This window comes from Parasteatoda tepidariorum, chromosome 5, assembly GCF_982258835.1.
Source record: "Parasteatoda tepidariorum strain Cologne lab strain chromosome 5, Ptep-v5.0, whole genome shotgun sequence".
Classification (NCBI taxonomy): Eukaryota; Metazoa; Arthropoda; class Arachnida; order Araneae; family Theridiidae; genus Parasteatoda; species Parasteatoda tepidariorum.
Genome location: NC_141759.1, coordinates 76,017,556 through 76,031,736, shown reverse-complemented (window position 1 = coordinate 76,031,736; position 14,181 = coordinate 76,017,556). Strand labels below are relative to the sequence as shown.

At 31.3% G+C, this 14,181-nt stretch overlaps 1 protein-coding gene across 2 annotated transcripts in view; it reads left to right on the top strand.

Annotated features, from left to right (window-relative positions):
- LOC107450603 (uncharacterized protein CG3556) overlaps positions 1-5,863 on the top strand; it is a 73,437-nt gene extending 67,574 nt beyond the window's left edge. For both annotated transcript variants that reach the window (XM_016066433.3, XM_016066435.4), the window contains exons 9-10: positions 2,059-2,246; positions 4,379-5,863. In XM_016066433.3, the coding sequence (XP_015921919.1) occupies positions 2,059-2,246; positions 4,379-4,443 (253 nt within the window). In that variant the 3' untranslated portion in view covers positions 4,444-5,863. The remainder of the gene's footprint in view (positions 1-2,058; positions 2,247-4,378) is intronic.
- Positions 5,864-14,181: the final 8,318 nt, after the last annotated feature.

The window sequence follows — 14,181 nt, the reverse complement described above, 5'->3', positions numbered from 1 at the left end:
ACAATAGATGAGGCCTCTTGGAAAGTGAGGTAAAAGCGCTCTCAGAAAGACAGACATTGATTCTTTTCCTTCAGAATTGAAGAGTTCTTTCCTGACCGCGTCAAGGTCGTCTGATCTTGTTGACACTGATTATTTAGGGTCCCCTTTTCACTGGAGCTATTGTTCCGGCCCTTTCACAGATTTAAAAAGGTTCTTATTTTTACTCATTAATGTCATCTGCTAGAATAACAGTAACTGCGCATAAAACTTTCTTCTCTTATTAATGGATAAGTTGGATCAACTGACCATTTGAATCTTTATCTTATTTTGAAATTTTTTGTGCTTCTTTTTGTTCTGTTTTAAAAGAATGTAACAGTTGGAATGTACAAGATTCTTCTAGATGAATTGATAAAAATTAAGGAATTTTGCACTTTCGTTCTGCTGGTGCACTGTAAAAAATTCCAGATCAAATTACGGTAAAAAATGCCGGCAATCAAGGAGCCAGTACTTTTTTATTGTAAAATTTTACGGAACAAAAGATTTCTGATATGCATAATTTTTTTCAATAATAATTACTGAATCGTTGTAATTAAACAAATATTGCAAAAATTATGATAGGGGAAGTAACTGAGCTGTATGGTTGTAAATCGGTACTGGCTTCTGATAGAGTGGAATGATATAAGGTCTTGAGATCGGCTGTAGTGTTTATGGAAGAAAAAGAATAAGTGAAGCATTGGTATAAACAGTCGCTTTTCATCATTTCCTTTTAATACGTTTTGCATTTTCTAAAACCGCGATATAGTTTAACCAATAAATGTTCGAATTTTATATTTCAATAGCGTAAAAAAAGCTACGGAGTGCTGCACAGCTCGGAACTGTTTGCAAGCAACGTAACCAACAACCATATCTTAATTCTTACCAACCATAGCCGAAGGGCATGCTACTTAACTGTCAACTATGGATTTGCCAACTGAAAAACGCTATAAATATGCTTGTATATAAACCTATACGTTTTTTTTTTTTTTTTTATAAACTTGTAGATTCAGACAAAAAATAAGCTAAACTTAAAATATTATTTTGAAAAAAATCTGCTGTTTTTCGAACAAGAATAAATGTAACAAAAAATTTGTTTCCGGTATTATTATTGCCTGAGGCCGGTGGTCCCAAAAATAACGGGCGATTTAAGAAATAAAAGAGAAAGAAATGAATGATTCGTGGCGTTGGAAACTAGGAAATTGTTTCACCAAGTATTAAAATGATTTGGCGCTGTTGAGTGAAAAACCCATAATTTGGTGTTTTATGAGAATAAAATCTTTCAGAAATGAATAATCATATGCTGTCAACCATAAGATATTTTTGTTCGGCTGTCAGTTAATTTTACCCTTAAACTGTCTGCACCACTTACTTGCTTCAAATGGTGGTAATATTGAAGACATTCTTTTATGGCTTTTATCAGTAATTACTAGCGCCAACTGTTGACAAACTTTGTAATTATCTAGGAAATTTAGTAAGAACTGGTTTTCTGTGCAGAACTGAGCAAGCAGTACATTTCTATTTCCTTCTGTTTTTCTTCTATTGATTTTAAGGGCGCTGGTTTGTGAGAACGGGAGTTCGAAACTAGCCGGCCGAAGACTTCCTATGTAGTAAATGGTGACTGGGGCACGTTAAATCTGTCGGATCACAAAGTCCTCCATGTTCCTGGGCATACTGAATTGCAGATTGATCGTTCTCTGGATCAGGTCAAAATTACGATCTGTGGATGAATGAATGAATGGATGTATAAATGGGTTCGCCCTTATATACGGATGTGATGTATAGATGTGACAGAAGTCGAGTTCTTGACCATAGATGGCGCCACTGGAAAACAAGAGCTATAGCACTATACCTTAAATGGCTGACGACAACAACAACATCTGTTCTTTCGGAATACTCGCAAAGTCCTATTAATCGTCCTTCTATTATTTTCATTAAACTAAAATAAAATATACGTCTATTTGTGTTTAAATTGAAAAAAAATTTGTTCATTGCAAAGTATTTCTATTTTTGATAATGAAGCATTAAAAATATCTGGTTTTGCAGGCACAATGCGTTGACTACAGGAAAAGGAACTGCAGTAAATTCAATTGCTGGTCGTGCATCGGACATAGAAAAAAGCATATATTGGACGCTTTACAGAAAAGTTCCTCTGCCATTTCGTCCTCATCTATCGAATGTCACAGCAACCGTGGCGAGATTAAAGCTTTTCGGAGCAAAAAGATGGACAAAAGGTAAGTTTAAAAGCCAATTTTAATTATCTAAGCAGTTATTATATTCTGGAGAAGAAAAAGAAAGGTTCAATGCTCGATATGATGCATTGATTTTTAATTTAATTTTATCAACATGCGTTCATTCATCATCTCCTACATCAGAAAGCCTCCACATGGATTTTTCGAAATAGTCTGGTCAGAATACTTAAAAATTAACCAGTTATGCGCATGAAGTCAAATTCTATTTTAAAAGTAATTGAAAGAAAGTTATCATATATATTTGAGAATTGAATCTGTAGTGGTTGAAAAGTAAATAAGACAAACCAATCATATTCAAAAATTGAACAAATTTTTATCTGATCAGACTACCTGTAAGAAACCGCGTGGAGGCTTTCAGTTATAGGAGGCGTTGGTTCATTACAATGAGCTCCCCTCTTTCTAAATAATGGTACCACTCTTTAAATCTTTTGACCGAATTTTATAAATTTAGTTACGAAATCAGGCTCAAAAAGGTATTTTCTTAGAGGAAGTATACCTAGAGACTTAAAATACTCCAAGCATTGATACAGGGTTTGGGCAAAAATTTGGAAACAATTCTATGCTTAACTGTATGCAAACAGTATTTCTTTTAACAGCAAATGTTTTGGAAGGTTTCACACGGAAAAACTCTTGGTAAAATTTGAAAGATCATGCTTGAATCTTTTAGAAACGATGTCATATTTGTCATACGTCTTGAAATGACAGGTCATCAAATGACAATTCTTGTAACGATTCTCCTTTTAAACACAAATACTAAATCAGGTAACTAACACACGTATAAAAGAAATACTTCTAAAGAGAGTCTCAAAACACAACGTTGTGAACCAAGTGGCTTCAAAATACACCGGAAACAGTGACCCGGAAGTATAGTTAGCCGAGAGCTTGCAGCGCTCCCTAGTGTAGACCTAACACCATCCATAGGCTATAGGCGACAGTCAGGGAAGCATCCCCGAGGATTGATCCGGAGACGTACCATCGCAATTTTCTCATTCGTGGAGCCACTTCCTCAATTTAGACATAGATCTGAAGGGTAAAGATCCCTGTACCCATGGGTACTGCTCAAGGACTTTACAAGCACATAATTTACAAGCCCGTGTACCACGTGTACTCGCTGGGTATAAGTGGAGTCGAGGACATCGGTCCCTCCGGACTGAAGTTCAATTTCTTAACCACTAGGCAATCGCTAACCTCAAAATATAAATGAAATTAAAAATATCATTAAAAAAAAATCTTTTGATTTCCGAACAAAACTGATTTCCGATTTGAAATTTCCAAACCCGACTTAAAGAACATCAAGTTCAAGTACTTACATAAATGGAACAAACAATTTGTTTCCCAGTGTAATTTGTTACTAGGAACAGTCAAAACTGTTTTTACTCCCCATGAAAGAAAGGTTTAAATAAAATAGTTTTGCTACTAGTTTTTCATCTTTTCCTATCTACATTCAGCCCTGGATTGAAATACTCTATTAAACCTTTTACAAGCCAACAGAATGTCACCATAATTTTTATCAACTAGTAAAAGGCGTCTTAATGAAATAAAATAGTAAAGCAGTGTACGAAATAAAAAAAACATAACGCCTATTAATTTTTATTGGATTTTCATGATCTAAAATGCAACATCAAGGCTAACTAATCGTAAATATCACTGGGTAAAAAAAAATTGTTGCATTTGTGTAAGTACTTGATCTTATCTAATTCGGGTTTGAGGTCCCTGCGAAGCAGAGAAGTGAGGACTCTTCGTACTGAATTTTTAAAAGTCCTAATTGGGAATATATTATTAAATTACATACAAACTCTAACTTGCAGAAAGAAACCGATTGCAGATTTAAAATCAACGATACAGAAGAATCTAAGATGAGTTAAAAAATCTCATGCAAAAGAACTGAAAAATGTCCCCCAGTGTAATCAATGTAGAATATATTTTAAGTTTCAAGATTGATCCGAAAACGTACTGTCTCTGAAAAAAAGACACACCTTTTTATCGCTTTGATGAATTGCTTTATGTTGCTAACATTTTTGATAACTTTTCAGTGCTTTTAAAAAGGTGAGTTTAAGTGACAATAGCTTTAAAACAATTAAAACTATATTCATTCCTTTTCTTTACCATTTCAGATCTCAAAAAGCTTCATCCTAGAGACGGAGAACATCTTGCATACTGGTATAAACCTTATTTGTAGAAATAGAATTTTACATATTATGACAAAATAAATATTGTAAGACAAAACCCATTTTGAGCAAGAAGAAGCAGGCAAGGTCTGCTAATTTCTGTCAATTTGTGTGTGAGTTTTGAATTCTTATTCGTTCACGAATATGTTCTGGTGAGGAATTTCTTGATGCTGTACGAACTTGAACAATTTGAATTCACGATTTACCCTTGACGACATGGATGCTAAGCCTAATTATGTGTGTTTTATATTTATTTCGAAGGATTATATTATGTTGATTGACTAATATGAAGAAACCAAGTTTGCGATAAATAGGAACCGATTTTGCTTAGGGTTTAAATTGCAAAGTAGCATAACGGTTGATGGTTTCTTAAAATGTCAAAGAACTTTTTTTTCAATGGAAAATGTCTTCAAATCATTCGAATTATTCTTGACTTCGAATTGAGTGAAAATTAAACATGAGCGATTTTAAAAAAATAGTTCAGCATTCAGTCAGCAACGAGGAAATAAATTCTCCTTACTATTCTCTATCTACTATTCATAATATTTATATCTGCTATTAATTGAATCGGCTCAAATCATGAATTTGGCGAAAAGTTTCACCAATGAGTAGTGAGTGATTATATGGCATTAGGTAAATAATAATGATAATCCTTTCTTAGGTTTGACTTTCTGGCGTCATTTTTATTCAGTTCTCATTGGTGCTAGCTCAGGAATTTAGCTATTAATTTTGATTGTTGAAAGGATGATAAAATGCTAATTGTGTATGAAATTAAATTGTAAAAACTAATATATGTAATTGAACTAAATGGATAGAACGTATTTGCGTTTAAAGCACTAAGTAAAATGCGTTTGTAGCATCATATCATTCAATGGTAATATGGCAAGTGACTTCTCGTATAGATTTATTTCGTTAAAAAGAATAATGTGCGGTGATGGTCACAAATATATTAAAATGTCACAGACTGTTTCATTATCGCCTCCAGCTATAAGAATTTGCAAAATTTGTGGGGTAGCCTCAAGATCAACGTATGTCTTCACAGCTAGTTAGAAAATAAAATTTACCCCACAAAAAATAAAACTCAATTTCATCCAATCAAAATCTTTATTAATGTGTCTACTGAGTTATGATGGTTACAGTTATTGACTTGGGTTATTTCATTTAACCTTCAGTGATTGACTTTAAGAGAGAAAATGTGGCCTAGAGACTAAAGTTGAACTACTAGGAGATCTAATCACAGACGCGCCCAAGTGCCTATAAGGGTGAGCAACGTACAAGTTCGTAATTGAAGTTGCAAGTCTAAACCGAATTTTTAGCTTCGTATATTGTGGTATATGTGTATATTTTCATTTAAAGAAAAATCATTGCTCTTGCAAGTGAAATTTGATGTATACATTGTTCACGTTTGTTAAATAAATCGTTTTTATTCGTCGTGTGTTTTATTCGCTATTATTAATTTGGATCTTTTAAAAACATATCAGTTTATAGCGAGAGTATTTGAAATTTACAGAGTTAGATCTGTAACACTGAAGCAAAGGAGAGCACTACGGATCGCTAAAAAAATTGTTAAAAAAAAAAAAAAAATAGTGCGTGGAGTCCCTCCGCGCGGAAGAACTTAAACTTCGTAACCTGCGACGCTAATTGTAGAAGAATCAGCAGTCGTAGAAGGATCACTAGTTCTTTTCACCGACTCTTTTTCCTGCTCCGCTCGCTTCCGTGCTCTGTAATAACGGTAATATTGTGCATTTTTACCTCGTGGACCTCTTGAACCAGTGGAAGTGCTTGTGGTTGCCTCATCGTCTCGCCCTGGAAAATGTATTTGTATTAATAATGTATGTGAAAGCGTCATAATGTAATTTCAAAAGAGAAAACCTAACAATCAATTGATATTCACAAGAGACGTACCTTGACAGAACCTTAAATCCGTCGCATTGTCCATAGGATTGTTTTCACTCATTTTTTACAATTGTTATCCACTGAATTTGAAAATAAAAAATACTACCCTATTAAATTATATGTGTATCAAAACAAACGAAAAAAATATTTATAGAAAAACATGACTTTTATTATTTTTATGCTAGTGAGAACCAAAACAATATGGAAATGAATGAGGGAAAACTGGATCCTTCCACGTGATTTCCCGGCCAATAAAAATGTAGCGTTAAACGTTTAACGCAACCTTGTTGGAAGTCGCATAAGAAGTATAACTTCCAAAAAAAAAAAATAATAATAATAACGCGAATCAGGAGAGTTCTTAAAAATGTGTTAAAATATTAATGTTTGTTATATTTCCCCCCCCCCCATTTTTTAAAATTTGTAAGACTTGTGACGGAACTTTGAAAACGAAGATCTACTTTTTAGTCACAGATCCGGCACGACTCTTCAATTCTTGTTAGAAAATAAATTCGAATAAATATTCATAAAATTTCTGCAATTACCAGTTAAATTTTAATATGAAAATTAATAAACATTCAGTAACATTCGCAATTTTAAATTCGTGAATTAGTGTTAAATGTGCTAAGAAGGATATGACGAGCTGGGCCATTTTCTTAGCTTTTACTGAAATATTTGCTGGAGATGTGAGTATTTTCTAAGTATTTCTGTTTTTCAAATTATTTCTAGAAAACTATTTTTTTTTTTTTTTTTTTATGTTGAAAAGTAAAATGTAAGTTTCGATTAAAATCTGATTTCAAATAATCGTTTACTTCACTAACAGTGAATAAATTGATGATTGAACACAATTTTGATTTTTTTTTTTTGGTAAAAGAATCCAAGGTTTCGATCAAAAATGAAATTTGCATATGTTATTTTCTCCGTACATTTTGCATGTAATAAGTATACTGGAAAAGACATCCAAGAAGAAAATTTTTTCGCGATGCTTAGTTTTTTGAGATGGAAAATCAGACGGTTGCAGAAATAATTATAATAACCGTATATCCACGATGTGTATAGGCTGCTTACAACATATTGCATAAGATATTAGGTGCCGTAAATGGGTGAACACAAGTAACGGAAAAAGAAAATGTACTGCTTGTTACGCTCTACAAAGGAAAGATTTAGTTAAACTGTTTGTCAACAGATGGAGTTGCTGAGTGAAAACTACAAAACATTGCTTTTAAAATAACCACCATATTCAGCATCAACGTGGGGATACAATCAATAACCGCCCGTGAAAAAATTTCAGTTCAAATGTTCTGAATGTCTGTAAAAACATTGTTTAATACTCTCATAGTTAACAGCGCCATCTGTTGAGGAACTTTGTAAAAAATTTAATTAAAAAATTGTTGATTTTCTAAGCAAACCATGTGTAATCTGCCCCTTTTCCTTTGATTGATTTTTCAAAACACCGGTGATTTTTGCGACACTTAGGTAGTTATTTGTGGGACATAATTTCACAACCAATTACAAAATGATATTGCATAGAATATTTCTCCGAACATAAAAAAAAAGTATGCGTGACACACCTAACATACACGTGTTCTTGTTTTTACACGCATTCCAGAATCAAATCGTTTTTAGTAGCTCAGATCAAGTTCTTATAAGATTGTCATAAATAGATTAGCGAGTTTACTAGAAAAACGAAACATGAGCTGGAGAAATGTGCAGTTCAAAACATGAGATATTTGAAAAGTAAATAAATAAATAACATAAATTCATGTCAGTAAATGCTAAACACAGTCACAGTCAAGCTATTTCATTTCTCATTGAGAAGAGTCATTAAACACTGCAAACTGCAGGAAGTATTTAAAAGTAATCTGTCGAAAACTGTCATGACAACGAAGATTGACAAGCACTTCATTTTCCGAGACAGGCGGAGCTACACAATTATAAAGGGAACTCTTTTATTACGCCTCACTCTGCTGTTGTAAACGATATACAAAGATGGCGCCGGTGTTCAATTCCCTGGCTTGCGTTCTTGAGTTCGAATAACAGCGAAAACTGATTCGAAAGTGGATTTTTCGTTCCTAAACATCACATTCACGGCTTGTTAGGTACATCAAATAAAGGATAGCTTTATTTCGCTTATTTTTATAATTTATTTGTTTATAATTTTATTTTTGCCTCTCACTTGACGTTGACCTTCTGAGTTTTGGTTAAGAACTATTGTTTCTTTTTCATTGATTGCAAAAAGTAAAAGTGATTAACTTTACAGACAACGCCATTTTTAACTGCGCTGACTTAGTTACTTTTTTCGTTCTGATAGTTATACCTCGAATGTCAGCGATAATGATACTTATAATCGTCAAAGGTGTCTATGTAAAGTAAAAGGGTTATAAGCTACTCAATAGGTAACATGTTTTAAGCATAACTTGTTCCCCCTGTTACGAAAAGTTTATCTTACGAAATTGGCGGAAGTTCTTGCGAAGGACATTTCAACTGATTGCGAGCGTAATTCGCTGAAGATAGTGCAGTGCATGTAAGCCAAACTATTGGTGAATTAAAATGAAAAAATAATGAAAATATAAATCGTATTTAGAAACCGATTTTATCTCTCAACCAAAAATCCCGTACAACAACGTTCACGTTTTACACTTTGAGTGGAAAAAACGTGATGGGCAGAGCCTTTTGACTGTTTTCTATTCAGTGTAAATATTCGCCTCAAAATTGGCAGTCAGAAAAAAATGTTCAACATATTGAGAAAATCTCAGTTCAAGTGTGAATAAGATTGAAGCAAATATTTATGATTTAGAAAGGTCGGTGAACAGTTTATTACGCTACGTCACAAAGTGCAAAAATTTCGCGTTATCTATAAGAACCAAAAGAAATCTCATATAAAATGCTAACATGTATCAGCTAGCTGTAGTGTTGCAAAGTGCCACTTGTTTATTATGTTAAAATTCTTTTAATATTTCTGCTCTTTTGTGTTAATCATTCAATTGTCTAAACTTTTTTTATTAATTGTTTTAATAAACTGCATGATTCGTGTAAAATCATTACTATTACAATAAAATAATTCATAAGAGAATTTGATATTACCACGGCAAATTTATCACTTTAATTCGTTTTGTAACTAAAAAAATTAACATATTAAAATTATTTTTTTAAAAAAAAGCATAAAAATGAAAATAACTTTTGAAGTTTCCTAAATTCTGAAAGAAAGAGATCAATTGTTTTATAAGCTGCTTAATGTGAAATCGAATGAATCGAGTCTAAAAGCATTACAGACGATCAGGTGCTCTCTCTATCTATTTATCGATCAATTTATCTATCTATCTCATTTTTCAATGGACAACTAGTCAACTTTTCATTTTGTGGCGTAGACAAGTTAATTGAGCTTAAAGCTAAAACGACAATATTTACCTAACATTTACTGTGAACATAAACAGAAACAGGTATATTTGTAACAACAGGTATATACTGTAAGAACTCCCCTCGCCACAAAGTCTGAGGCCGTCTGCTGCTATGGAAACAAGAATAGCGCATTTGAGGGAGGGTAGCTTCTCTTCACTCTAAGGCTCACAAAAGATAGAAGAAAAAGATTCTCTTTCTCTCGTCGACAAGAGCCAAAACCTGTTCGAAACGGTGACCCCACGGTAGACGGAAAAAAAGGTCCCGGAAATAAAGGTACGGAAAAAAAGGTCCCGGAAAAAAAGGTACCTGAAAAAAAAGGTACGGAAAAAAGGGTCCCTGGAAAAAAAGGTCCCGGAAAAAAAGGTCCCGGTAAAAAAGGTACCTCCATAGGGAAAATCTGTAGGGATATTTCCCCTCTCGCTTTCTGGGCAACATGAATGCTTCTCGCTGTTTCAATGAATATTCTTTTTATCTGTAATAATTCAGATTAGATCATTGAGGTAACGGGAAGGGTAAGGGGGGGGGCACTTATAGGCTGGTTGTATTACGCTTTTTATTTTAAATTTTATTTCACTTATTTATTCTTCTTTGATTATTTTTTAAAGCAGGAAGATACAATTTAAATTTTTCAATAATATTTTACTTTTTTTAAAAAAATTTTTAAGCGAAAAATGTGTTATTTTCTATTTTAAATTATATTTTGTGAAGAAGTTGCTAATGTGGGGCTTAAAGTAGCCAATCGGGGAAGTTGGGAGGATTTATGTGTTGGATGGTTATTCGTGATTGGAGGTGTAAGTATTGGTGCCTTTTAATTAGAGTAGCGGTATTTCTTTTTTTTATAAGCTGGGTATGTTTAATTTCTCTATTTATTTTATTTTTTTAGGGTAAGATTTAATATAAAATATGCTATTTTTTTTCATTTTAAATGATATTTTTTGAAAAGGGTGTTGATATTTATATGAGCCGATTAAGGAAGGTGGGTGGATTTCTGTGTTGGATGTTTATTCTTTAATTGTGGAGAAAGGAAAGTATTGCTCTTTTTTAATTAGAGTCACGGTATTTCTTTTCTTAGAAGCTGGATGTATTTAATTTATTTATTTATTTTATTTTTCTAAGGGGAAGATGCATTTTAATATGTTTAATGTAAAAGATGTTATTTTTTTATTTTAAATGATAAATTGGAAAGAGGGTATAGATATTCATATTAGCCGATTGAGGAAGGTAGGAGGACTTTTGTGTCGGATGCATTTTTTCTTTCTTTTTATAAGATTTTAAATTGTTATAAAAGGTTTCGTCTTTTATTTATTTATTTATAGGTTTTTTATTTCTTATAAGAGATACGTTTATCTCTATTAACTTATTTTATTGTCGAAAATTCTGATTCGGATGGTTGGTGTCATGGAAATATTTTAAGTTCATATTAATTGATATTTAGTTTTGCTAATTGAGGTAAAGGAGAAAGAACATTTAAGCACAATGTTACTTTTTTCCCCTTCCTTTATATGATAAAAATACTATTTAAAATTTTTTTGTTGCTTCTGTTACAGAATGTGTGTTATTCTTTATTTAACTAATAGTTTATAGAAGTAGTTGACACGACGCTAACGTTATTAATAGTTTTCTTGCCGTTTCATAATTTTGATTCAGATTCGTTAATTAGTGCAAGTAGGAGGAGGAGGGATTTGATGCAAGAAATTTTTTTCATTTCTAAGAAGGAGTTTCTTAAACTAGATATTTTTTTGTTAAATATATTTCTTTTCTTAATTAAACAAGGATTTTTTTAAAACATATGTCAGTTTTTAAGTAATTAGTGGAGATACAATTCTCTGCAAAATTGTTTTCACCCTATTTTAACAGTTAAGATTCATTTATTTTGGTAAAATGAGGAGTCTTTTACCAGATAGGTAGTCTTTTAAGAAATTATTTTAATACTGAATTTTATTAAGAATATTTTTTTGTTAATACATTTCATTTTAACACGGTTAAGATTTAATTTAAGATTTCGGCATAAAAAAAATTTAATTTCAAAGAACTTATTCAAACACGCGTTATTTTGCGCTGATAAATTACATTAAATAGCCTGTAACACATTTCTCAGCTATTTTTAGGAAATATATAAGTAAATTTCGCTTTGTTTAAAATCTATTATTTATTATTATTTCTGTTAAGAAATAATAATAAATAATAGACATTTCTGTTCTGTTATGTCTATTTTTATTCAGTTTTAAATATTTTTTTTTATTTCATTAAAGACGGTTTTATTTTTAATTCTTTTTAAAAACAGCATTCATGAAACTACATTTTTTAATAAAAAATCACTTTCTCTATGCACTTTCATTATCAGAGAAATGTTTTTAAAAGGACGATTCTGTTATAATGGTCTAAAACAGGGGTTTCCAACTTACATGAGGCCACGGGCCACAATTAAAAATTCAAATCAAATGGTGGGGCCACAACTTTATCAAAATTTTATGAAGGACTTTTTCATGTTTGAAAGAACATTAAATATTATTGTCAGATTTTTAATAAGTTGTACAAAACAAAAGTATTGAATTACAAATTTAAATAAGAAGTAGATTTTTAGAAATATTTAATTCTTATTAATAATATTTTTAAAAATATTAAATAAATAATAAAAATTCGAGCTACAATAACTCAGGTTTTTATTAAAACTTACATAGTAGCACACAAAATATTCAATGAGAAAATTGAGATTTGTCTGCTACAACCACCAGAGAATAGATATTTACATTTAAAATTTACAAATGTGTGTGCAAATATTTTCGTCCAAAATGAGTGGTCTCAAAAAGTTAAATCGGATAATTTCTTCGAGAAAATTTCTGATACGCACATGCTAAATTATATTAACAAAATACAAAAAGAAATGAAATAAAATAGAGCTACATACATGATTATTTTTGCATTTGAATAAATATTTTCCTGGGTGTAAAACCTGAGAAATAAATTTCTTTGCACAATTGGTATGTTAAATTTCACAGATACGAAGAAATTAGGCTTTTATTAACGAGAAAAGCATTTTAAACCCATATTGATTCTTTACGAAAATTGTCCGCAAAAGAATTACAACTAGTAAAGTTTAGTCCGCGGGCCACAAAAAAAAGGCTTCGCGGGCCGGATGCGGCCTCCGGGCTGCCAGTTGGAAACCCCTGGTCTAAAACAAATATCATTTTAACAAAGTGAATAATATATATTATAAATCAATGATTATCAAATTCAATAAGGTTTGTTACAGATTGAATCATGTTAGATGCACTGAAGTGTGCCTTTACCAAAAAACAAGCATTTGTGGCTATATTAAAATTTTTGCAAACAAAAGGAAATTGGTGTTATAAAAAAGGAAAGATGTTTATGTACTTTTTTGTGAGTCTACTGCTAGAATCAGTGCATTTCATTAATCTTGTAAATTTCTGAAGATAGCAATTACTTTGACGTATGTGTATACATTAGTGTACTGCAAATGGATGTCCTTGAGGTTTCTTGAATACACCTACAAGAATAAGAGGGGGTTTCACTCTAACAACCCTTTCAACCTTTTTCTAAGAATGTTTCAGCCATTCTTTGTATTTCAGTTTTTCATTCTTTGTCATTCTTTGTATTTCAGTTTCCAGCAAATCAAAGCTGGAGTGCATATCGCACATAGAAAAAAGAGGAGCTATGAAACTCTTCAAAAAAGGTTGAAAACACTTTGCGTTAAGTTTTTAAACCAAAATCTAGACATCCCAGAATTTTTAAGTTCAATAGCTAATAATCTAAGAAAGAAAAACATGTAAATTTAAAAACTAACTAAATTTAAAACCCCTAAAAACTCAAAATTGTCAACATTCAAAATTTTCATTCATTTCCAATTTCATATTAAAATCTGTATTCATTACTTTAGTTTATTAATTTTTTTGAATAGCTAAAAATGATTCTACATGGCAGTTTTAAATAAAGCAAATTTTATATTTAAATATTCCTAAATGTAAGTTTTTAATTTTCTTTAACATCTAAAAGACATACCATTTAAAAAATTTATAAGATATTTTAACGATGATATGTAATACCTTTTTTGCAGTTTCATAGCAATGAACTATTTATGTTTTTGTATATTGTATATTTGTGAATTTGTATATTTTAAACATCGAAATCGTCATTATTTTACAAAAAAATAAAAAAATTTCCTCTAATGTATTCCAATCAAGTTATTTTTTAATTTTCTTGTGTTTTCAAAAAATAATGTCATAAAAAATTATGTTTATAAATATATTGTTGTAAGCAGAAACAAAGTTCTCCATATACGTCTAAGCTGAAGTTTTTAGAGGAATAGTTAAAAAAGTTGTCAACTACGTCATAAAAGGTTTGTGATATATTTTATTTTAAATTGAAAAAACTGATCTACTTATAAAACACATCTTATTTAATTCAACTTTATAAATATTAAAATAATTTAAATCCAA